This window comes from Narcine bancroftii, chromosome 2 (assembly GCF_036971445.1).
Source record: "Narcine bancroftii isolate sNarBan1 chromosome 2, sNarBan1.hap1, whole genome shotgun sequence".
Taxonomy (NCBI): domain Eukaryota; kingdom Metazoa; phylum Chordata; class Chondrichthyes; order Torpediniformes; family Narcinidae; genus Narcine; species Narcine bancroftii.
This window is the reverse complement of record NC_091470.1, coordinates 84,590,636-84,616,740: the sequence shown is the minus strand read 5'-3', so window position 1 is coordinate 84,616,740 and position 26,105 is coordinate 84,590,636. Positions and strand designations below refer to the sequence as shown.

General features: G+C 40.8%; 1 protein-coding gene across 5 annotated transcripts in view; it reads right to left on the bottom strand.

Annotated features, from left to right (window-relative positions):
- Positions 1–26,105, bottom strand: part of ubr1 (ubiquitin protein ligase E3 component n-recognin 1) — a 227,492-nt gene that overhangs the window by 42,802 nt on the left and 158,585 nt on the right. For 4 of the 5 annotated variants that reach the window (XM_069917334.1, XM_069917337.1, XM_069917336.1 and 1 more), the window contains 9 exons: positions 21,668–21,758; positions 18,922–19,070; positions 17,654–17,709; positions 15,354–15,450; positions 10,618–10,685; positions 9,077–9,227; positions 7,700–7,787; positions 4,562–4,695; positions 3,666–3,774 (listed from right to left, as the gene is read on the bottom strand). In XM_069917334.1, coding sequence (XP_069773435.1) covers positions 3,666–3,774; positions 4,562–4,695; positions 7,700–7,787; positions 9,077–9,227; positions 10,618–10,685; positions 15,354–15,450; positions 17,654–17,709; positions 18,922–19,070; positions 21,668–21,758 — 943 coding nt within the window. Of the gene's footprint in view, positions 1–3,665; positions 3,775–4,561; positions 4,696–7,699; positions 7,788–9,076; positions 9,228–10,617; positions 10,686–15,353; positions 15,451–17,653; positions 17,710–18,921; positions 19,071–21,667; positions 21,759–26,105 lie in introns of those variants that run through there. The other variant, XM_069917338.1, reaches the window with a different exon arrangement.

Here is a 26,105-nt window from a genome sequence, read left to right as displayed (position 1 = left end):
GTTAACTCACTTTTGTCAGAAGCATGGAAATAGAGATTTTAAAAAAATTACAATCCCATTTAATTAAAAAAAATTACACTCAGTATCTGTGTTTTCGTGCTTGCTCACATTTTAATATACAATAAAACCCCTGGTATCCGGCACAAGTTGTACAAGACATTGGTGAGACCAAATTTGGAGTATTGTGTGCGGTTTTAGTAACCTACCTACAGGAAAGATATCAATCAGATTGAAAGAGGGCAGAGAAAATATACGAAAAGTTTGCCTTGACTGGAGGAGTGGAATTATCAAAAAAGGTAGATTAGGTCTTTATTCTTTGGAGTGTTGAAGAATAAGATGAGATTTGATAGAGGTGTAGAGAATTATGAAGGGTTGATAGGGTAAATACAAACAGGCTTTTTCCCACTGAGATAGGGTGAGACAAGAAGTAGAAGACAAAGGTGAGGGGTGAAATGTTATGGGAAACTTCTTTATTCTTAAGGTGGTGAGAGTTTGGTACAAGGTGGATGCGGGTTCAATTTTGACATACAAGATAAATTTGGATAGATACGTGGATGGAAGCAGTTATCTACCACACCCGGTGCTCCTGTTGTGATCTCCTCTACATCGGAGAGACTGGATGCAGACTGGGAGATTGCTTCGTTGAGCACCTCAGCTCTGTTCACCACTATAGCAGGATCTCTCAATGGCTACCTCTTTCAATTCCCCTTGCTGACATGTCTGTCCATTGTCTCATGCATTGCCAGACTGAGACCATCTGTAAAATGGAGGAACAACACCTCATATTCCATCTGGGCACCCTCCAACTAGATGGCATTAACGTCAATTTCTCCGGTTTCTGTGAGCCAACCCTTTCCCATCTCTACTTTCCTGTAGCTCTGTCTCTCTCTCTCTTTTCCCTTTGTCTCCTTTACCTCAGCTCTGCAGTCTCAGAGCCAAATACCCCCCCTCCCCCTCTCACCTTTCCTCTTTCCTGCCTTGTTCTCCATATCCAATTATCACCTTTTGCTTGTTGGTCTGTACTCCTCCTACCACTTCTTTTATTTGGATTTTCCCCGTATTTTGAAGAGTTCAGCCCTGAAATGTTGGTCATATATATTTACCTCCAATGGACGCTGCGAGACCCGCTGAGTTCCGACAGTATTTCTGTATTTTTACTACAATCACAGCACCTGCAGACTTGTGTGTTTCCCTCCTTGGAATTCTCTGTTCCAGTGGGCAATAATGGAGGAGTCAGTGCATGGGTCCTGACTACCTAACCAGAACTGGTTGGGAATCAACCATATCAGGTCCAGGAACATTGAAGCCCTGCACCAGGATTGGATTGGCTGTGATACAAGTAGATCTTGCTTTGAGTTTATTCAAGATTGAAATTCTCCTCCACCAGCAGATATCCCATCTCCATATAACCTATAGATTTCTGAATTTCAGGGGGTTGGAATGGAGAGGAAAGTGGAACTGGGGAAGGCAATCAGCTGCAATGTTATCAGACAGGTGTGAAAGTGAGTTGTTAAAAGAAGGTAACAAAGAAATGATCGCTGAAATGAGTGGGCAAAGATCTGGTAAAAAATGACAACATCTAGTTTGGAAGGAAAATGGGAAAATACAATATTGTAATGGTGAGAGATTGTAGATCTGAGGTGCAGAGGGATCTGGGTGTCCTATGGGTCATTCACAAAGAGTGAATGTTCAGGTATTGCATGCAAGAAAAATACTGTATAATAAAATATTATTGTTACTAGAATTGCATACATAAGGATAAACGTCATGCTTCAGCTGCATGGGATACTGTTGAAGCCACATGCACTGCATTGGTCTCATGACTGAAGAGGGAATGTAAATGCATTGGAAGGATTTCAGAGAAGAATATTACATAGAACAGGTGTGTTCTATTCTCTGGTGCTCAGAAGAGTGAAAGGGGATGATCGAAAGATGCAAGATCCTAAGGTACCTTGATAAGTTAGATGTGGAGATGATGCTTTCTGTTTTATGATAATCAAGAACCAGGAGTCAATGCTCAAAAATAAATACTCACTCATTCAAAGCAGAGATTAAGCAAAGGGTTTTCTCCCAAAGTGTCATCAGCCTTTGGAACTCTCTTCCTCAAAGAATGATGGAAGCAAAGTCGTTGAATATTTTTGAGGCAATGATTCTGGTAAGCAAGTGTTGGTTGAGGTTACAATCAGATGAACTAAGACCTTGTAAAATGGTGATTCAGGGTCAAGAGGCTGAGTGGCCAACTTCTGCCCCTAACTGATTTGTCTGGTCTATTCCTGCTCCTTTCTCTTATGTTCCAATTTCTAAGATTAGTCATGGGGATTGTAGCAGCAAATGGTGGGGTGGGGGGGGTGGCGGCAGTGCGGCTTCACGTTCAATTTGTCCCTGTAATGCTGTCCGACCACAAGGGGGCCCACGAGGAGATGGCAATAGACCCCCTCCACCTTGGGGACGATACCCATGGGCCGAGAAATGCATCCAGAGTGTTATGGCGTCATTTCCTGTTTTAGAACGGCTGAACCGGAAGTGACTTTAAAAAGTGGTCTAAAAAGAGATTAAAACAGTTCTTGCTGATTACAACGCGAGTTAGTGTTTTCATTTGCAGCTCTGCCTTAAAAGGTGCCACAGGGATCTCTATTTTAGTACATTGCAGGAGACCTATATTTTCAATCACTAAAGATTTGTGACAAGGAAGCTCAGACCATCCTGGATAAAGGAATAGGGGTCACAGACTTCTGATCAGGGAGGCTTCATAGTGACAAGAAAATGCATAAAGCAGAGTTTAATCATTAAAAAAACCACATTTTAAAATTTAATAAAGGCCACTTTGGTTCACTAGCCTGTGCTGCCCAATCACACCCAATTGACCTACAGCCCCCCGCACGTTTTGAAGGGTAGGAGGAAACCAGAGCCTCCGGGGAAAACAGATATGGGAAGAATATACAAACTCCTTATAGACAGCGCAAGATTCAAACCCTGCCCTGATAGCTGTCACTGTAACAGTGTTGCGCTAACTGCTGTTAACCGTGCTGCCCATTGTGTTTAAAATTGTGAACTAATCAGATAATTCTAGTCTCTGCATTCTTGTTGCCCCACCCACCTTTCCACTGAATTAAAAGAGAAATGTACAAAATACTCAGCAGGTTAAGCAGCACTTGTGAAGAAGGAAAAGCAGCCTTAATATTTCAGATCAACAATTTTTGTTAGATGAGGAAAAGTTAGAAATGAAACAAATTTGAAATTGCAGGGAGAGCAAAGTGACAGAGAGAAGTGGTGGGGTGGAGACCAAAGAGAGCCTGAAGGAGCCAGGTGGTGGTGCTTTCAGCTGAAAGGTGATGATGATGTATCTGCAGGAGGCACAAGGAGGAGACAGTGGATGAAATGCAAGAAACAAATCAAGAAAATGTTGCAGGATGGAGAAGCACAAATCTTAAAACTGTTTTATTTATTGTCAAAATATTAATGCCAAGTGGCAGTTCAGCTAATCTAAATGATAACCTCTGCTCCTCTCTCAATATCTGCTGACAGACCTGCTGAGTATCTCCAATATTTATTGCTTTTACTATCTGAATTATTTTGCTTTTCCACTGAATTTTTGTTGGGTGTACCAATCTTCCAAATTTTCTTCTGATAACAGTTGAGCATTTAATGACAGAGGAAGTACAAACCTTTGCAGTAAAGGGGTCACTGTGTCCTTGTAATCATGAAAAAGCTTGAAAAGGTTGGTCGGCAAAGCCAGGTAACAACATAAAGCTTCAAATTGCCCTTCTGAAGAACCTAGGAAAAAGGGAAAATTCAGATGAGATATTAATTTTTGTCCTTTTAAAAATAAAGCAGCTAGTTTTTTTTTAAAGATATTTAACTTATACCCTCATAAAAGGAATCTTAAAATTACTTTACATCAAAACCAATTTGGTTCTGAATCTTGATGTAATTGCTGCTAAAGTGCTCCCTTACCTGAGCAGAAAGTTAAGGTACAATGCATCTAGGTATAATTTCACATGATAACAGGTTCTCATTTAATAGAATTAACACAAGGAGCCATTTAACCTCCTCTAGTGATTTAGAAACTAGAATTAAAATTGTCCAGGGAAAAGACAATCAAAATAATGTACAATTAAGAGATTTTGATCCTCAAGTAATGCTGCCCAATTATAACTACAGTAAAATAATTATAATTAAAAGATTTAGCCAATTTATTGAATAATTGGGTGGCACAGACTTGTGGCAAGAAGGGCCTGTTACCATTGCCCATGCTTTTCCACCCTTTGCCCCAGTGATTTATTATTACATCTCTAAAGCTCTAGCCCCTATGCTCCAAACCACTTCTTAAAATTGACAATAATTGTACATTTAGACACCCATCTTTTTTGGAGCTTTGGTCTCAAATTTTGTTTGAGAGCACACATATGAATCACTGAGAAATGTATATCTTGCTTGATATTGCTGTATTCATGCAAGAATTTCAACATGGTTTTCAGATTTGATTTTTGTGTTTTTTTTCTTCTTCCTTGGGTTATGTAGCCATTCTATTGCCAAACTAGACTTGTTCCTCTTCACTCACCTTTTGAGAGAGCCTCAGGTGGTGGCACTCCAAGCAAGTAGTTGAAGAACAAAGCAGAACAGCGGAGGAATGGAGTGATGCCACACTTCACACAATTCCACAGGTACCAGCCATGGGGCTTGCGTTCCAAAGTTCTGTTAACAAATGCGACTCATTTCAATGCATTTGGCCAGAAGTAAAAAACCTTTGTTACAACATAAAATAGAATTTTAAAAAAAGCAAAATGTCCTCATTTCATGTTAAAAAATATACTATTAATGGCTGGATGCATAGATCTGGATGCTCTTTATCGAATACGGTTCGGCAATTAACACCATAATTCCCTCAAAATTGATCAGCAAACCCCAAGACCTGGGACTCAACACCCCACTGTGTAATTGGATCTTGGATTTCCTCACGTCCAGATCACAATCAGCGAGGATAGGTAAAAACATCTCTTCCTCAATCTTCATCAGTATTGGAGCACCACAGGGCTGCATTCTTAGCCCCCTGCTCTACTCACTGTACACCTATGTCTGTGTAGTTTGGTACGATAACAACACCATCTACAAATTAACTGATGATATCATGGTAGTGGGTTGTATAAAAAGGGGCAATGAGTCAGCATACAGGAGGGAGATTGAAAATTTGCTGAAAGATGCATCAACAACAACCTCACACTCAATGTCACAAAACCAAGGAGCTGATTGTTGTCTTCAGGAAGGGAAAATCAAAGGTGTATGATCCAGTGGTCATTGGGATCACAGATGGAGAGGGTGAGCAAATTTAAGTTCTTGGGAGTCACAATCTCAGAGCACCTTTCTTGGACCCAACACACCAATGGCATCATGAAGAAAGCACATCAGCATATCAAGAGTTTGAGGAGGTTTGGAAACCCTGGCAAATTTACAGACATCACAGGCAAAACTCTCCCCACCATCAAGAACATCTTCAGGGAATGCTGCCGTTAGAGAGAAGTACCAATCATCAAGGATCCATACCACCCAGCACGTGCACTGTTCTCATTGCTACCATCAGGAAAGAGGTGTGGGTGCCACAAAACTCACACCATCAGGTTCAGGAACAACTGCTACCCCTCCACCATCAGACTCCTCAACAATAAACTCAGTCAGGATCTCATCTAAGGACTTCTGCACTCTTTTTTCCTCTCTGTATTGCACAGTTTGTTTACAGTTCTTCATTTGTTTATACAACACAATGTCCGCATCTACAGAAAGCTGAAAGTCTACAGAGTTGTAGATCATCCCTTCTCTCCTATATGGATGTGAGACCTGGACTCTGTACTGACGTCACATCAAACAACTGGAGAAATTCCACATGTGCGCCATCTGTTCAATACCTGGCATCTGTTGGCAAGACCGTGACTCTAACCTGGAGGTCTTGGGTCACACGAAGTCCATCAGCATTGAGCCCCTGATCATCAGAGCCCAGATGTGGTGGGTGGGACACGTCATCAGCATGGACGACCAACCGTATGCCTCGCCAGCCGCTCTATAGTGAACTGAAGACTGGAAGGAGACTTCATCGTCTACGCAAACACTATAAAAACGATGTGAAGGAAACCTTACGCTACTGTGGCATCCAGCCAAGAGAACTAAAAACTGCAGCTGCTGACAGGCCCCTTTGTGATGAAGCCTACACCAGTTTCGAAGACAGGCGTTGCCAAAAACTGGTGGAAGGCTGTGACGTTGCAGTGCAACAGCCATAATTATTACAACAGACTTCCAGTGTTCCCATTGTGCTGGACTTTGCAGTCCCAGTTTGGAAGTGCAGTCACCTACGTGTTCACAGATGAATTGCACAACAACAGGTCTTCTTCGAACCAAAGGATGACTAATAATAATAACAACTTGTTTCCATGTATACATTGAGGAGTTTTTTTTGCACTACCAATAAATGGTAATTCTTCCTACCCCGCAGGAAAAAGAATCTCAGGGTTATAAGTGATGTCATGTATGTACTCTGACAATAATTCTGAAATTTAGATTGCTCAATACATTGCAACTCTTCTCAATAAATTAAATTGACTGCATGCGAAAATCTGCAATGACGCAAGCAGACTTTCACACAAAGAATACTCTTTTGTGAAGCTGTGATCAAGCGAACAAAAATAAAAGAGCAATGTTGTGTATGTTCTGGTATTAAATAAAAATTGAATGTTTATCACCAGAACACCGGGTGAAGTTCCACCTGAGAGTGATTTTATTGTGCTTGTATGTGAAACCCCCCCCCGCCTTGTTGGATTTATAGTCAAAATCAGAGGACGACAGTTACTCCCATGGCTCTGCCAAGGTCCTGACCTTAAATTTATCATTAGTCTTCGTCAGGGAACATTTATTTACCATTCATCTTGAATGATGAAATGGTTAAAGTTGGGAACTACATGTGTGGCACTATGATGGGGTGAGTAAAGCTGGGGTGACTACAGACTAATATGTGGAGTTAAAGAGACTGGCAATATTGTTATGACAGAGTGACTGGCAGACAGTTATCAAGTAAAATACTGGAAAGTTGCTAGATTAAGGTGATTGATCCCATGTCCTGTCCATTCTCTCCATGCAACTTCAGAGTAAGTTCAGTATGGTTTAGTACCTTTAGTACGGTTAGCATAATGCTTTTTACAGTGCCACTGACACAGGTTTCGAATCTGGTGTTCTCTCTGCAAGCAGTTTGAACATTCTCCCTGTGTCTGCATGGATATCCTCCCACCCTTCAAATTCTTTTTGGGATTGTAGTTTATTTGGGGGTAGGTTAGCTGGAAGGGCCTGTTATGTGCTGTTTCTCTAAATTAAAAAAAAAGATATTGATATCCTTTTTAAAAAAAAAAATTGTATTGTGCTTCCACAATTGGATTCTGATGGAAAATCCCAACTTTAATCGACTCAGATTTATACTCCTGGATTTTCAACTCAGTGACCAACTATTCTAAACTAACAACAAATCTCAGCATTACCACGCCACCACATATCCTCCTGACAAATACTTCTCTATCATTGTGAAGAACCTACAAACAATGTTGATGATTTTATACCTTGGTTGGTTGCAAATCAAGTCTAGCTTAGAACACAATGCGTGTTACGAGTTTCATAGATCTAGAGCTCATATGATATTGATCATTGCCTCACCCCCATTATGTACCTGCTTGTGTATTCTTGAAGAGTTTCATACAGTTCTACTGCTGAGTGAGTCTCCTCACTTTCCTCTCCGTACTGCTCCATCGGACAGTCTGTTCATCAAAAGTGCAACATGATACTTCACACAATTGTAATCAGGTAAATCACTTGGTTTAGAAAAGGATCAAAATAAAAGGGATTAAGATGAGTAATGAGAGAGCTTAGGTTTACATTGTACAGTGTCACAAGAATCTGGGACACCAAAAGGCTGTTCCCCAGCAAGGTCAAAGAATGTCAAGCAAAAGGAGAATTAAGTTATGAGATGCATGTATAAGTTGTTAGTCATTTTTGCTTGTGTGAAAATGTCAAATATAAGAGGGCATAGCTTCAGGTTGAGGTGGGGGGGTTAGGTTTAAAGAGACGTGCCTTTTTTTTTATACACAGAGTGGTTGGTGCTTGGAACTCAGTGCCAGGGAGGTGGTGAAAGCAAATATCATTGTGATGTTTAAGCGGCATTTACACAGGAGCATGAGCAGGCAGGGAATGGAGGGACATGATGGACATGCAAGCAGCTGGGATGAGTTTAAATTGCCACACGTTCAACACAGATGTGGGCCAAAGGGTACATTCCTGCGCTGCACTGTTCAATGTCATGTTTCAAATGTGGAACAGAAGACACTCTCAAGAGTCAGTGGGGCCTACATCTGCAGGGTTTTTTACATATATGTATAAAAATAGATGTTTTGGCCAACAAAAAAAATACAAGCTAACAGGATTTGAGATTTTCAAAGCAAATACTAGATTATTTATTTTTCCTGTTGTAACTCTGGCACTAAATAGTTACTTTTTTTGAAATGGTAAAAGAGTCTAAATGGGTGTTGGCTGCTTGGCACAGACTCCTTGGCCTGATGGGCCTGTTTCAGTGGTGCATGACTGAATCTCTATTTGTCCTAATATTTTCCTCAAACTGTAGGAAAGAGGGCAACTCAATAATTACTGCCAGACTCATAACGCACATAAAACAGGACCTTCAACCCAAGTTGTCCATGCCAAGTGTCTGCCTGAGTTAATCCCAATTGCTTGCATTCATCCCTTAATACCTTTCCAATACATTAAAATAAAACCTCCACCCCCTCAGGTTCTGTTTAAATCTTTCTCTTTCTCACATTTAACCCATGTTCTCTAGTTTTAGACTCCTCTAAAAGACTCTGACCATCCACCTTATCCAGGCTTTTATAAACCTCAACAAGGTCACTCCTTGGCCTCCTTTGCTCCCGAGAAAACAGTCCCAGCCTACCAAGTCTCCCCTAAGAATGCACAATTTTATTTATGTGAATCTATTTGTGAATGTGTAACCCTAAGATTATGCGACTCGCATGCAGTACAGTATTTGAAGGCTCACCTGTTGTTGAGGTAAAAAGTATCTGCACGATGTGAGCCATGGTAACCAAATGGAAGAGGTAGAGGTTGTTGAATGCACAGCTGATATCTGAGGGTTGCAGTTCCACAGTCTCCTCCCAGTACAATGAAGGAAATGCTAAGACGAGACTTACCTGAAAAAATAAATGAGATGTAATAACACAACTGTGATAATAATTAATCTGCAATCACCAGTGTCTTTGAAGACAAACTTCTGGCTGGAGATTGGGGTCAAATGATATTGATGTAACCAATCACAAAAACAAGTTTTTAATTATCCTTTTTGTCCTCTGCCTGTGAATATAAATTAATGAAGGCAAAAACCTTCTCAATGGAAAAGCAGATAAACAAACAGGCTTGCTTTTCCCATCCCCATCCACCTCTTGTCAAGCAGAAGAGTTTGAAACACAACATCAGATGAAGGACTGTTCTTCCCCACTGCTATCAGACTATTGATACTCCCATGCACGGTTTTATATGAAGTTTTTTCTCTGCAGCACCATACTATGCACATCTGTCATTCTCAAGGATGGGTTGACTTGACTGGATAGCACACAAAACCTTTTCCACTGTAATTTACTGTACATGCAACAACAAAAAAATCCAAGTCAAATATATTTAGTGCCCATAATGCTTGAATTGTTTACAAAGTTCTCTTCAATAATTCAGGTAAATGAAATGAATTTTCCATTTAATGTCACTTGAACAAGAAATCAATTCCTAACTCACAGGCTCCATAAAATAGACAGAATTGTAAAAACATCAGGAAGAGGCCCCAAATTTATGTTATTTAAGTCTAAGCACTATGAATTAAGAGATTCAAAACCTCGTGATTGAGTCTATATTTCAGATATATGAAGAACTTCAGATTGCTTTTTCCCATTATTATCCTATATTGTATTAAATCAGATATGAGCTTTAGTCAATACTCATATTTGATTTAATTAATTGTCACTCAGAGCAATCAATGTAATCGCTGACAGCTGATATCACAGGCCAAGAGTTAATCAGGCCATAACTGAGATGAGCATGTCTACTTAGTGATCTGTTTATAGACACAAAGCTCCAAGATTAATCCACAAGAACACAGTTAGTGCAATGCTATTACAGAGCCAGTGACCAGAGTTCAAAATTGGTGCTGTCTTTCAGGAGTGTGTACATTCTTCCCGCGTCTGCATGGGTTTCCTCTGGGTACTCCAGTTTGCACCCACCCCCTACAAATGTACCGGAATTGTAGGTTAATTGATATATCGAGGGGCATGCGTTAGTGGGCCAGAAGGGCCTATTACTGTGCTGCTTGTCTAATTAAAAAAAACACACAATATTCCCAACCCTATTAAGCCATTCAATTACGTTATGGCTAGACAGTATCATAACTCCATACTATGAATATTTGTGCATATTTGTGTCATAAAAATTATCCAACTCTGATTTGAGGTTGAGATTTCTACTACAATGTCTAAGATGTGTTTCCAGAAAAGACAAAATTCACAAATCTCCCTCAAATATGTCAAAAAAACATACCATAAGGTGGAAGAAGTCAATATCCAGAATTGACCAATTGTCTTCAACATCCAAGTGGGGCCCAAAAACTACAAGGTAAACCACAAATCATATGATGTAAAAACTTAAATGGCAACTTAAATGATCATAAGTCATTTACACACAAACGAATTGCATGAAGGTACTTTCAACAGAAAAATTTACAGATTTGTTAAACCAAAATTACAGACGTGCCAGTAAACTGTTTTCAACATTCAGGCATACATATGTATAATGGGATAAAATTCCTTTGCTAGAATAGGATGTGCCAAATCTGGGACAAGGTGGGAAGAAAGATGACACACCTTCAGCCAGTTGTGAAAGACACACCAATACAATTTATATCTAAAGAAGTAGCCATCATCATGAGAATATCACCTCTGACTAAAAGACTACGGCGACACATTTAGCGTCAAATGCTCATCTGACATCAGCGTCCCAGGAGTATCCTCAGTGCCCTCCACAAATCCATTTTCCAGACACACACCCATCCTCTTTAAAACCAGCCAGCCTACCAGATTGAAAATTGGTTCTTTAGGTCTACAACTCTTCAGTTCAATCTGAATTTCATCACACACCACTGATGTCAAATTTCTAACTCCTGGAATTCCTTCTCTATTACTTCCTTTCTTCTTTGGCTTGGCTTCGCAGACGAAGATTTATGGAGGGGGTAAAAGTCCTCGTCAGCTGCAGGCTCGTTTGTGGCTGACAAGTCCGATGCGGGACAGGCAGGCACGGTTGCAGCGGCTGCAGGGGAAAATTGGTTGGTTGGGGTTGGGTGTTGGGTTTTTCCTCCTTTGCCTTTTGTCAATGAGGTGGACTCTGCGGTCTTCTTCAAAGGAGGTTGCTGCCCGCCAAACTGTGAGGCGCCAAGATGCACGGTTTGAGGCGATACCAGCCCACTGGCGGTGGTCAATGTGGCAGGCACCAAGAGATTTCTTTAGGCAGTCCTTGTACCTTTTCTTTGGTGCACCTCTGTCACGGTGGCCAGTGGAGAGCTCGCCATATAACACGATCTTGGGAAGGCGATGGTCCTCCATTCTGGAGACGTGACCCATCCAGCGCAGCTGGATCTTCAGCAGCGTGGACTCGATGCTGTCGACCTCTGCCATCTCGAGTACTTCGACGTTAGGGATGAAAGCGCTCCAATGGATGCTGAGGATGGAGCGGAGACAACGTGGTGGAAGCGTTCTAGGAGCCGTAGGTGATGCCGGTAGAGGACCCATGATTCGGAGCCGAACAGGAGTGTGGGTATGACAACGGCTCTGTATACGCTTATCTTTGTGAGGTTTTTCAGTTGGTTGTTTTTCCAGACTCTTTTGTGTAGTCTTCCAAAGGCACTATTTGCCTTGGCGAGTCTGTTGTCTATCTCATTGTCGATCCTTGCATCTGATGAAATGGTGCAGCCGAGATAGGTAAACTGGTTGACCGTTTTGAGTTTTGTGTGCCCGATGGAGATGTGGGGGGGCTGGTAGTCATGGTGGGGAGCTGGCTGATGGAGGACCTCAGTTTTCTTCAGGCTGACTTCCAGGCCAAACATTTTGGCAGTTTCCGCAAAGCAGGATGTCAAGCGCTGAAGAGCTGGCTCTGAATGGGCAACTAAAGCGGTATCGTCTGCAAAGAGTAGTTCACGGACAAGTTTCTCTTGTGTCTTGGTGTGAGCTTGCAGGCGCCTCAGATTGAAGAGACTGCCATCCGTGCGGTACCGGATGTAAACAGCGTCTTCATTGTTGGGGTCTTTCATGGCTTGGTTCAGCATCATGCTGAAGAAGATTGAAAAGAGGGTTGGTGCGAGAACACAGCCTTGCTTCACGCCATTGTTAATGGAGAAGGGTTCAGAGAGCTCATTGCTGTATCTGACCCGACCTTGTTGGTTTTCGTGTAGTTGGATAATCATGTTGAGGAACTTTGGTGGGCATCCGATGCGCTCTAGTATTTGCCAAAGCCCTTTCCTGCTCACGGTGTCGAAGGCTTTGGTGAGGTCAACAAAGGTGATGTAGAGTCCTTTGTTTTGTTCTCTGCACTTTTCTTGGAGCTGTCTGAGGGCAAAGACCATGTCAGTAGTTCCTCTGTTTGCGCGAAAGCTGCACCGTGATTCTGGGAGAATATTCTCGGCGACACTAGGTATTATTCTATTTAGTAGAATCCTAGCGAAGATTTTGCCTGCAATGGAGAGCAACGTGATTCCCCTGTAGTTTGAGCAGTCTGATTTCTCGCCTTTGTTTTTGTACAGGGTGATGATGGTGGCATCACGAAGATCCTGAGGCAGTTTTCCTTGGTCCCAACAAAGCTTGAAAAACTCATGCAGTTTGGCATGCAGAGTTTTGCCGCCAGCCTTCCAGACCTCTGGGGGGGATTCGATCCATACCTGCTGCTTTGCCACTTTTCAGTTGTTCGATTGCCTTATATGTCTCATCCAGGGTGAGGACCTCATCCAGCTCTAGCCTTAGGGGCTGTGGAGGGAGCTGGAGCAGGGCGGAATCTTGGACTGAGCGGTTGGCACTGAAAAGAGATTGGAAGTGTTCTGACCATCGGTTTAAGGATGGAGATCTTGTCGCTGAGGAGGACTTTGGAATTTCACTCACCACTGATGTCAAATTTCTAACTCCTGGAATTCCTTCTCTATTACTTCCTTTACACACTCATTAAAACCAACCTTTGACCAGTTGAAAGTCAAAACAAACCTGCAGATGTTAGAAATCTGAAATGAAACTGGATCCTTCATCAGACCTGAGAAAGAGGTAAAAAAGCCAAGTAGCAGGGAAGGTGAGGAAGAGATGGGTAGAACCAAGAGCAGGGATGTTATGGTTATAGGTGAGACCCCACTTGGAATAATGTGTGCAGTTCTGGTCACCAGGTGATAGGAAAGATATCACTAAGGTGGGAAAGGTGCAGAAAAAATACACAACAATGTTACTGGTTCAGGGGGCTTTGAATTATAAGGAGAGGCTGGATAGACTGGGACTTTTCTCTTTGTAGTGTAGAAAACGGAGGGGGAAATCTTGCAGAGTTTTATAAAATCATGAGGCCCATAGATAAGGTAAATAATAATAGCCTTATCCTAGGGTAAGGAAATATAAAACTAGGCAGCATAGATTGAAGGTAAGAAGGGAAAGATTTAAAGTGGACTTGATGGGTACCTACTTCACTGAGAGGGTGCTGGTATACAGATTGAGCTGCCTGAGGAAGCTGGGTCAATTGTTACTGTCAAAAGTTATTTAGGTACTGGATAGGAAAGATTTAGATAAATGGGTTGATTGCAGGCAAATGAGATGAGTTTGGTCAGGTTGGACAAGATAGCCCAGAGAACTTGTTTCTTTGGTGTAGAATTCTTACTCCCATCCCTGAACCATTAACTGTTTTTCTTTTCAAAAATGCTGTCTGACCAGCTGAGAGTTGCCTGCATTTTCTGTTTTTATTTCAGATTTCCAGCATGTGCAGTTTTAAAAAAAATATTTTGTTTGGTAATTCTCCAGTTAAGTGCTTTATGCTTTTTTTTTGCTGTTTTCAATCTGCATGTATTCAGTCACACAAGAGCCTGAAGAAGTTAATCAATGAGACAGAAATCTACAGTCAGAAATAGAACTCGTTTTTAGATTGCATTCTGCAATGCTTTCAGGCAGTTGATTTCTTGGTGGAGTTCCTATTTTTTGGTACATGAAACAAGGTTGCCAATTTGTACACAAAAAAATTTCATCCTGGATATTCACATTTATCAGTTCTCACATCACTGGAAGGCAGCACTTTAGCCCTCGTTCAGGAATTCTGAGCATTTGCTCAGCTATCTACTTTTAAATTTGGCAGGTCTCTGAGTGGAAGAATAGGGTCTTTGTTTTCCTGCTCAGGAAAGTGAGAACTATTAAAAGTTACTGGCAGCTCCAGGAGCCCTGCAGGTATGGTAGCTTGATGCACATTATAGCTTCCTAGTGTGCAGGGACAGCGTGACATTTCCCCTAATTATACCAGCATAGACAATGGTTTTTAGCACAAACTACAACTGCTCTGTGACAGTGAGTCTCTTATCTGTCCCTCAGATGAAATTTAAGTGAAGACCCTTTCTGGCCTCCAAAAGATCCCACAGCATAATTAAAAGTGAGCAGGTCATTCATTCTTCCTGGTCAATATCCATGGCTCAACTATGAGCAGAAAAAAACATTTTCTGGTCACAGTTTCATTTTTGTTCACTGCAATATGTGCACATTAACAGCCATTACAATAATCAGGACACTTCAGAATGACTTCACTATCTGGATAGTATTTGTACAATCCTTGCTCTGAACAGTTCTGCATAACACATGCCTGAAGCTTCCAAGGACAGTTTGTACCATGAGGAACTTGGTTGACATCTTATTTCATACAGAAGGTAGAGACAACAAGGGGGTATCATTATCCCACAGTTCCAACCTGATATCAAAAACATAATTACAGCACAAAACCCTTCATACTATTTGACATTGATCAGTGGTTTTCCAATAAATTAATTTAGTTAACATAAACACTATTGCAATAGCTTGAATCAGTATAAAAGTTATAGACTAAAAACATTAAGAATGTAATGGAAAGCAGATCCTTTCACAAAGGATGTTAAAATATGTGACACTGAAATTATGTGAAGGACATAAATACCTTGGATTTCCTTCAGTTTTACTCATAACCAAGTTACCAACAATATTCAGTTCACATTGCGACTAAATATTCCACCTCCACCTGCCACTCACCTGACAGTAAACGGGTCAGGTGTTTCTGAATAACTTTGGCTGATGTCACCACTCTCTGAGAAGCAGCAAACTGCAGAACAGCCTTCATGCTAATAGCCTACAATAAACACAACCAGTCATTGTTCAGAATCTGTTCATCATCACCTGCACAATACCACCTTTTAAAGTGACAGACTCAGAAAATAACATGACCACTTTACTTTCTCACGTAGTGAAAGATATTTGGCCACTGAGTAGGCTGGTCTTTGAGTAACCCCAGACCAATGTTAATTTCCCTGCAACAAATATATTGCTCTGATGTCTGTCAACGCCACCTCCACCTCCATTTTCCTGCTACCCATCTATAGTAGGGCAGACAACAGGGGCCAATTAACTATCCCACCTGTTTGACTTTGGGAAGTAGGAGCAATCGCACAAAACCCATACAGGCATTAGGAGAATATGAAAATTGTACATGCAGCCAGGATGTCAGGACTGAAGCAGTTCATTGAAGCGGTCAGGCAGTAGCCACTACTTGGTGTATCACTGTGTCACCCAGGCTAAATATGAAAAGCCACATCTTCTTTCATCGGATGAAAGACTGGAAGATGTAATAAGTATTTAATCTTAATATTCAGTAGAAAATGTAATAGCATAATTAGATAGCTATAGATAAGAAGGCAATAATGAACAGAATTCCAGTGCAAGGGACAGTAAGTGCTAATGCTACACTAACAGAGCAAGCCAGAGATTAGAGGCCTCAACCAGGAGATAGTCTGGGATTGAATCTGAGTTGCATGGAGAAATTGGAAGCGCTGGGTTTGTTACCCATGGAAGAAGAAGCAACTGAAGGGCTTCCTGATAGAAGTACACAAAATTATGAAGGCCATAGGCAAGGTAAATAGGAGATAACTTTTCTCCAAAGCAGAGGTGTCTACACCTTGGGGAACAGATCTACGAAAATGGTAAGATGTTTAGATGGGATATGAGGAAGAACCAATTCACCCAGGGGGAGGTTGGACTTTGAAGAACATTGTCTGACAGAGTGATGGATGCAGAGACTCTCACAGCATTTATCTAGATGGGCAAATGAGAATTTTGCACAATGACACTAGAAGATAGGACTAGACATGGTGGATCATCTATTGTAACCTTCTAAGCATTTCTGAACAATCTTCTAAACAACCTTCAATGCAGAAATTGTACTGGATCTCAATCAGTCAATCAAACACTAGCAGGGGAAAACTGAGGGGATTAATGCAAACACAGGATTAGAGAGTAATACAGCACAGAAATCGGTCCTTCTATGTTTTGTATTCATTTATATTTTATTTTCTAAATTACTGTTGGAAGAACAGAAATACAAGTTTCATTTTCTACCTCCTGGGTGATTTGAGAGTTACAAAATACACCAATTCAGATACAAGCTTTACGAACCAAACTTCTTAAGACATCTCTATGCAGGGAGACTACTAATTCATCTAGATAGGCAATCTTGAGTTTCTCACAACTTCAAATCTTACTTTCTTGAAGTTACCTACAAATTTATGAGAATATTCATTCTCTAGCCAGAAGGAATGATATTAAAAATAAGGGGACATTAAGGGGAATAGTCAAAATTCTTTGAAGAAATAGTGCACAATGTAAAATAAAACAAAGGAAAGATTGCAGATGTTTTATTGGATGAACTGCATTAACAGTGGACAAAGAGCAGGAAGTGATACAAAACGGACTCATTAAAATAATTCCAAGTCTGAAAGTTTGCATTAAGAAAAAGAGCTCTTTTCAGTTATATAAAGAGGGTTAAAATGAGATTTGCTGGAGGAACTGAACATTGCATGGCATAAATTTATGTTAAAAAGGTGAGGAAAAATTAATATTTAGGTGGCATAGTTATTGTAATGGCTAGCGTAATGCTCTTTCAGCACCAGTGACCTGGGTTTGAATCTGGCGCCGTCTGTAAGGAGTCTGTTCGTCATTCCTGTGTCTGTGGAGTCCAGTTTCCACCAACAAATGCACGGGGTGTGTTTAGTAATTGGTGTATTTTGGGGAGCACAGGCTTGTGAACCAGAAGGGACCATTACAATGCTCTATGCCTAAATTTAAAATGGTACAGGGTGAAGATGAGAAAAATATTGATTTAAAAGAATAGAGGGAAATTGCAGTGGAACAGGATGGACCAGGCAACCATGTTGTACAGTTCACGATTCTAAGACACCCTGAACATTGAATTCCTGCTCACCAATAATTACATGCCCATTTGAGGTTTATTCAACAATCTTAAAGAAAGAACTTGATGGTAACAGAGCACACAACACTACCTGTCTGTCTGGCAGTGATCCGAACAAAACTTTGTCTTCATCATGAAGCATGTTCTCTGCAAGAAGGGGATTGAAAGTTGTGTTACAGTAACTAAACTGTTCGTAACCAAAGTAAACCGGAGAGATATCGATGAGAATAAATAGCAAGAAACCATTGAAGATTATTCTATCGGGGATAATGTTAGTGGGGAAAGGACAATGAGAGAAAGTGAGCAATAAGTACAGTACATGAATCCAAGCAGCTTTACTTTGTGATTAGATGGGTGGCTGCTAAAATCTGGGCCATAACCTACAAGATGAAAGGCACAAGTTTTGCTTGAATAGTCTGGAAGCTGTTATACAAGGTGCTGGGAATAAGCTGCTGCTTCTAATTAAAACTTTCTTGGTACGGGAATGGAAGGCAACACTGTTTTTCAACTCTCCTGCCAATCAACCTCTGATCTCAACCTCTGTTTCTGTATCTCAACAAAATTCTTCAATCTCATGGCAAAGTAGATGGAAATGTTAAAAACGACATCAATGCAGAGGTGGAAATCTGAGATAACAATAAAGTACCCTGTGCCTGGCAGAATACTGGAAAGACAAATGGAGTTAACACTACCGATCTCAGAAAAGTACTCCGAAAAGCCCAAGTTTAAAAGACATGCAAGGGGTACCTTTTCCACACAGGATGGTGGGTATATGAAATGTGGTGTCAGAGAAAGGGATAGAGCTGAGTACAATTACAATGTTTAAAAGACATTTAGACAGATACATGGCTAGGAATGGTTTAGAGGGGCTAGGGCCAAAAGCAGGTAAATGGGACTGGCACAGATAGCTAACTTGGTTGGAATGGAGAAGTTGGGCCTAAGGGCCTGTTTCCATGCTGTAAAATTCTACAACTCCAAGTAGATGTTTTAAGCACATTCAGAGGCAGGGAATGGGATGGGGAATCAGCAGGTGTGAATGAAGATATAAGGCAGGAGAGATTGTGAATGATCAATGCCGTTTGTTCCTTTACTTCCCTTTGCCTCCCATTGGCTTGTATCACATTCTCTTCTTTGCTTTCCTCCCCTCCCACTCCTTACAACTTCAAAACTGTTTTATCTCCATCTTTTTCCCTGACGATACCTTTGCTATTTCATCTCCTGAGTAGTTTTCTTGAATTTTCTTTTCTTTATCCACAAAATGGGGTTGTGGGGTGGATTTTTGCCCAATTACTGCAGAAGTCCCAGCAATTTCAAGATTGTGTTAACACAGAAAATGAAGCTCAACTAGACAATGCATACCTGTGGACTGAATGGTAAAGGCACAAGCGCTCCATGCCATGAGTGGGACTCGAGGATCAGCTTCATTTGGGGCAACTTTTAATCCCACCCGGTATACAGTGGTAGCAAACAGTAGCAGCATTTCCGTAATGCTCTTCGAGTATTTGACTCTATCACAGCACAAAGTGGAGACTTTAATAATCAGCTCTAGCTTAATACTTTTAGCATGAACATAGCATGGTCTTAAAACAAGAAATAGGAGGCAGCCTTTTGCCCATTAGCGCCTTCCCCTTCATTCAGGAGGGTATTTTATTTCAGTCACTTTTCCGTTCCATATGCCTTGATTCTGTCATTATTCTAATACTAATTGTCTTTTTATTCCCAATTATTCCTCAAATGCTTGTTAAAATGCACTGGGATTTATCTCCACAGGTAGAGTTGCTACTTCACTGTTCCAGTGGCCAGAGTATGATCCTGCTCTCTGGCGTTGTCTGAGTGGGCACAAGTGCATGTGTACCCTGTGGCCACGCAGGTCATACAAGGTTCCAAAAGTACAGGTCAGAAGGGCAAAGACGTTGACTAGTGCTGCAATGAGGACACTGTGATTCTGCAATGAGGTAAAATACATTCAGGTGAAAACCCGGAAAATGGAATTTAATGAGGGGAAAGGTGAGGTCACTGTGAGGAATCAAAAGGTGGTTATCCAAATGAAAGGGAATGCCAATGAGCAAAGTTCAGAGGGATATAGGTCTTCTAGTGTATGCATCACAATAAGTTAGTAAGAAGATCTGACAGGTTGTTAAATGAATAAATGGCATCTGACCTTTAATATGAAGGGGTTCATGTTTAAAAATATACACATTGTTTCATTTGAAAAGTGTTGGTGAGGCCACACCTGAAATACAGAGCATACTCTTGGTCCCATTACCTAATAAAAGGATATAGTAGCATTGGAGAAAGTTCAAAGGAGATTCACCAAGCTAATTCTTGGGATGAGAGATTTTGGAGATTTGAAACACAGGGATGACCTTATTTAAATGTACAAGATCTCAAGGGGGTCTGATGAGGTAAATGTTGGGATATTTTCACAGGTGGGAGAGTTACAGGAATGATAGACAAGTCAATTTGAGGTCTGGGTAGAAGTTGGCAACAAAATGGATGAACTGAATGAGCTCATCATGGGTGCATGAGGCAGCACCAAAGGAGTCACTGATGTAGCAGAGGAAGAGTTGAGGAGACTTGCCCATGTAGGCTTGCAGCATGGATTGCTCCACATAGGCAACAAAAAAGCAGGCAAAGTTGTTGCCCAGTCTGCAGATGACATGAAGCTTGAAGGTGTTTTGAATATTGTCATTGGTTGTCATAGGAGACAATAGGATACAGACAGGATGCAGAGTTGGGCAGAGAAGTGGCAGATGGAGTTCAATCTGGATCAGTATGAAATGATTCATTTTGTAAGGTTAATAGCAGGATTCTTAATAGTATGGAAGAACAGAGGGACCTTAGAGTCCAAATTCATAGATCGCTCAAGGTTGCCGTGGAGGTTGATAGGATAGTTAATAAGGCTTATGGTAATGCTAGCCTTCATCTGTTGGGAATTGAGTTCAAGAGTCATGAGGTAATGTGGCAGCTCTATAAAACTCTGTTTAGACCACATTCGGAAAAGTATTCACTTCTAGCCAGTTCATTACAGGAATGATGTGGAAGCTTTGGAGAGAGTGCAGAGGAGATTTACCAGAATGTTGTCCAGTTTGGAGAACATATTTTTTGAGGCAAGGTTAACAGAGTTCAAGCTTTTCTCTTTGGAGCAAAGAAGGATGAGAGATGACTTGATGGAGGTCTACAAGATTATAAGAGGCACTGACAGAGAGAACAGCCAGCACCTTTTTCCTGGAGTGACTGTAGCAAATACCAGAGGGAGGGAAGAAAAGTTCAGGGTAATTTTTTTTCCTCATTATATTTACTTACTTATTACACAGACTAATGGGTGCCTTGAATGCACTGCCAAGGGTGGTGGTGGAGGCTGGTACAATAGGGACATTTGAAAGACTCTTTGACAGGCAAGGTAAATAGAGGGTTATGGTGTGAGGTAGGGAAGGTTCAGGTTGTTGAGTTGGTTTGTATAGGTTGGCACAACATTGTGGGCTGAAGGGCCTGTTCAATGCCATAATGTTCAACTGTATATTTGTTGTATCGGATGAACCCGGAATATCCACCAAAAATGGTGATTTTGAGCGATACCCTTTGTATAAGATGACACCACCCCTCCTCCTCCTCCTCCCCCCCCCAAACTCTAGGACTTTCCAATGACTAGAGTATGGTGTTGAAAACAAATTGCAATATTTGAATAACAAATGATCATTCAAACATTTAAATTTTATTTGGATATTTTAAAATAAACCACTGTCACCTCCTATAACTGGCCATTAAAGCCTGTAGAAAGTAAACAGCAGTCAGACCGGATGGATGGACCCCGCAGAGAAGAGCTGAGACTTCCCAAATAACCAATAGGGCATGCATGAGATTGCATCGGAGAAGATGGCAGTGGAGTTGCAACTTCGTTGTCAAGGGAAGAATGTTAGATTCTTTGTATAGGACAACCCTGATTTTAAGGTGAAAGTTTTAAGTTTCGAGGATACAACGGTATGTTCTAAGTATATTAATACTCTATGGTAATAGCAACTGCAGATACAAAAGCATAGCATTGTCTTCAACTATTTTTATTTCTTTCCTACACATTCATGAGAAAACACTAAAAATTACGTACGGTGATTGGACTCCAAAGCACAAGATGGATCTAAACTCCACAGGGCTTTTCCATGAAACTGGACTCACTTGAATGAGACTGCTTTCTTCACCTAGAAGACAACAAAAAATAAACAATGACTGATTTCTGCAAAAATAATTATGCAGAGCAGCATATTAGGTGCATCAAATGAATGAGCAGCTTTGCTAAAGACCAACTCCAGTATTGATTGACAGCAAGATATAATCTTGTGCCTTTATGGAATACCTTTGGTAGGTAAGTCCAGGTGAAGCAGTGACCATGAGAAAAATCAGGTTGAAAGGTTGTTATGAAATCTTATCTCTTAGTTGTAATCCTCTAGAACCAACTTCCATTTTACTGAGCTTTAATGTTCAAAATTATAAACGATCTTGGAGTCAAAAAACCCATAGCACAGAAAGCCTGTCACGTTAACTATTAAGGATCTATCTATCTCAATCCTATTTATCAGAACTTGGTACATAACCTTCTATACCTTGGAAATTCAGGTGCCAATCTAGATACTGCTTAAATGTTGTGGGAGTCTTTGTCTCCATCCCCTCCTTAGGTATAGGCACCTAACCTTTTATCCAGGATTCCAAAAACCTGCAACATCCAAAAACTGGCACATTTTTGGTAGTGAATCTTCACATTTTTTTCCTCAGGGTAGATTATTCCAGAACTACAGGGCAAAGGTTCAAGGTGAGAGAGAGAGAGATTTAAGAGGGACACAAGAAGCAACTTTTTCCACTCAGAGGGGTTCTGCTGCCGGAGGAATCTGTGGAACCAGGCACAATTTTGACATTCAAAAAACAGTTGGACAGTTACATAGATAGGAAGGGTTTTACAAGAATACCAATCAAATGCAGATAAAGGGGATAAGCCCAAAACACCAATTTGGTTGGCATGGATGAGTTGGGCCAAAGCACCTGTTCCACACTGTATGATTCTATGAGCTAGCTAATGAACACAAATATCCTATGGTGATTTATTTTTCTCACCTCCTTATCTCCTTGATACCTTCAGAATCCTTGGGCTCACACAGCAAGGCTCCTCCACACTCCCTAGAACCCTACCATTTATCTTGTACGTCCCACCTTTATTAGTCCATCTGAAATACATCACTTCATACTTATCAGGGATAAGTTCCTTCCACTATTATCCTAACTATCTTACCAACTAATCAATATTGTCCTGAAGCTCAAGTACCTGTGACATGCTCTTGACAATAAATTCTGATTCTGAAGTACTACTCTCCTCGTTGTCAACATTACCATTTCTAATGCAATCTGCAAATTCAACCAATTACACCTTCTAAATCGACATTCAAAACAATGGGTCCCACCATCGATCCCTGAGGCTTCCAAGAACAACCCTTCAAAATTATCATCTGCCATTACCAAACTAATCTTGGATCCTACTTTTGTTTATTGACCCAGAGTCTGTAGACTTTCTTTTTAACTCTAATCTTAGATCCAATTGTCTGGGATTCTATGTGGATCTTGTCAATGCCTTACTGCAGTCCTTGTGGACCACATTAGTACCTTTTATTACTGCTTCAGAAAAATACATCCAAATTAGTCAGGAATTTCTAACAAGGGTATGGTGATTACATTTAATTAATTCCTCCTACACCTCCAAGAGTTGATTCAGGCAAATAAGAAATTATGCAGAATCTATTGCTTTACACAAAAGAGAAGAGTTGGGGGGGGGGGGGGGGGGGAAGGTATTAAGAAAGGAGAGAAGAGGGGAGGGGAAGGGGGAGGAACACAGGCAAGTTAACAGGGAAGTGAAGATCAATCTTATACCTCAATTTTTTCCTAATAACTACCCTATTAATGTTTGATTAAAGTTTTTAATGGCAGTTTTTAATGGCACAGAGGAGGAGAAATCACTTACCTGGTTTTGAATGAACACCACCTGAGAATTGGAAGTAAATTTAACGTTATCTTATAAAAAGGTAACTGAATAATTGAAATGGAAAAACTTGAAGGGTATACATAGCAATAGGTGTGGAGGGTTGGACGAATAGAGAGGACCGTTATGTATGGACCTTGACTACTTTGCATGATTTTTTAATAAAAACTTTATTTAATATTTTTCAATAAAAATAAACAGACTTTTACAGAATAAGCAATCTAATAATAATAAAGCAATGAAACAAACCCACCCACAACAGAACCCTCAAGGGAAGCATTGAAAATAAACAAATTTACAATATTACTAAATTAATATTCTTCATATAAGGTGTCCACATCTTAACAAAAAAAAATCATAATTATTATGTAAATTATGTGTAACTTTCTCCATATAAATACACAACTTCAACTCATGATGCCATCGAGTTAAATTTAACTCCACTTCATCTTTCCAAGACATGGCGATACATTTATGAGCAAATGTCAACGTTAGACGAATAAACGCTGTCTGAAACTTATAAAACCCCAAGTCCACTAACGGAGTAAAACAGACTAACAAAAAAAAATTGGATCTAAAGGAAATTGAATTTTAAACAAATTTTGAAGAAAAATCCTAATTTTAAACCAAAAAGGTTGATCTTAATCACAAAACCAAACCGAAGGTAGAAATGCTCCAACACATAGTCCACACCTAAAACACAGATCTGAATTACTAAATCCATATTTTTTCAATTTTTCAGGAGTTAAATATAACTGATGCAAAAAATTATAATTAACCATACTATATCTTACATTAATTAATTTAGTCAACCCATCATAACACATATTTTCCCAACCCACCTGACAATCTCACAATTTAAATTATACTCTCATTTAATCCTAGTTGGATAAGTGCATGGATGTGAGGAGATTGGAGGGTTATGGATAGGGAACAGGTAGGTGGGACTTGAGGAAATCACTTAAATCGGTGTGGACTAGAGGGGCCGAGATGGCCTGTTTCCATATTGTAAGTGTATATACCTACGGCTCCTAGAACGCTTCCACCAGCGTTGTCTCCGCTCCATCCTCAACATCCATTGGAGCGCTTACATCCCTAACGTCGAAGTACTCGAGATGGCAGAGGTCGACAGCATCGAGTCCACGCTGCTGAAGATCCAGCTGCGCTGGATGGGTCACGTCTCCAGAATGGAGGACCATCGCCTTCCCAAGATCGTGTTATATGGCGAGCTCTCCACTGGCCACCGTGACAGAGGTGCACCAAAGAAAAGGTACAAGGACTGCCTAAAGAAATCTCTTGGTGCCTGCCACATTGACCACCGCCAGTGGGCTGATAACGCCTCAAACCATGCATCTTGGCGCCTCACAGTTTGGCGGGCAGCAACCTCCTTTGAAGAAGACCGCAGAGCCCACCTCACTGACAAAAGGCAAAGGAGGAAAAACCCAACACCCAACCCCAACCAACCAATTTTCCCCTGCAACCGCTGCAATCGTGTCTGCCTGTCCCGCATCGGACTTGTCAGCCACAAACGAGCCTGCAGCTGACGTGGACTTTTTACCCCCTCCATAAATCTTCGTCCGCGAAGCCAAGCCAAAGAAAGATATCTTGTAATAATTACTACTTTGCATGATTAATTCCAAACACATATTGTGTTCTCAGGCTCAAAACCCACTTAATAGTGGGATGTTGCAGTGGGAAAACAGAAGGCAGGGGCAAAAGAAGAATCTTCTGAACATTACATAATTCCAAGCAATTGATCACTGAGCAAATTCAAAATATCACACATTTCTGCAAGTCAATGTTATTTGGTACCACAAATGACTAACTACTTTGTGAGTTTTGACATGCTCCACTGTACAAAGTGGTAATGGGATTAAGTTGTGCGCATATGAATGTAGTCCCATGCTTATATTCTTCCTATGCTGTGTTTTAAGAAGGTAATACTGATAATCTGGCACTTGGGGCTTTGATGGTGACAGATTGGGAATTGTTTAGACTACTGCAAGTTAATCCTATTGATATTTCAATACACATTTAGTTCATTTTTTAAGATGTTACCCTTGAAATATAATTAGATTTCATGAGTTTAAAGGGATTGTGAGAGAGGCTCCCCATCCCACCCATGAATTTAGAGCAATTAAGGGAAACTAAACTAGCAGGTCAATGACAAATATTGGGATTTCCCAACAATCAATGGCAGATTATAGAAACTTTCACTGCAATGCCCAGGCTAAATACACAGTATTATTTTTGCTTTTCAATTAAAATATCTTTTAATCTCTCCTGTTCTTCTTTGGCTTGGCTTCGCGGACGAAGATTTATGGAGGGGGTAAAAAGTCCACGTCAGCTGCAGGCTCGTTTGTGGCTGACAAGTCCGATGCGGGTCAGTATTTCTCAGCATTTAACAACGGCCAGGAGATGCTTCACAACCTCCTTCCTGTTCTACCAATATCGCAAGGCTCAAACCAAGTACAAGAAATCATTTTGTCTGGTCAGATGTCAGACCACAGCTGGATTGCTTTCC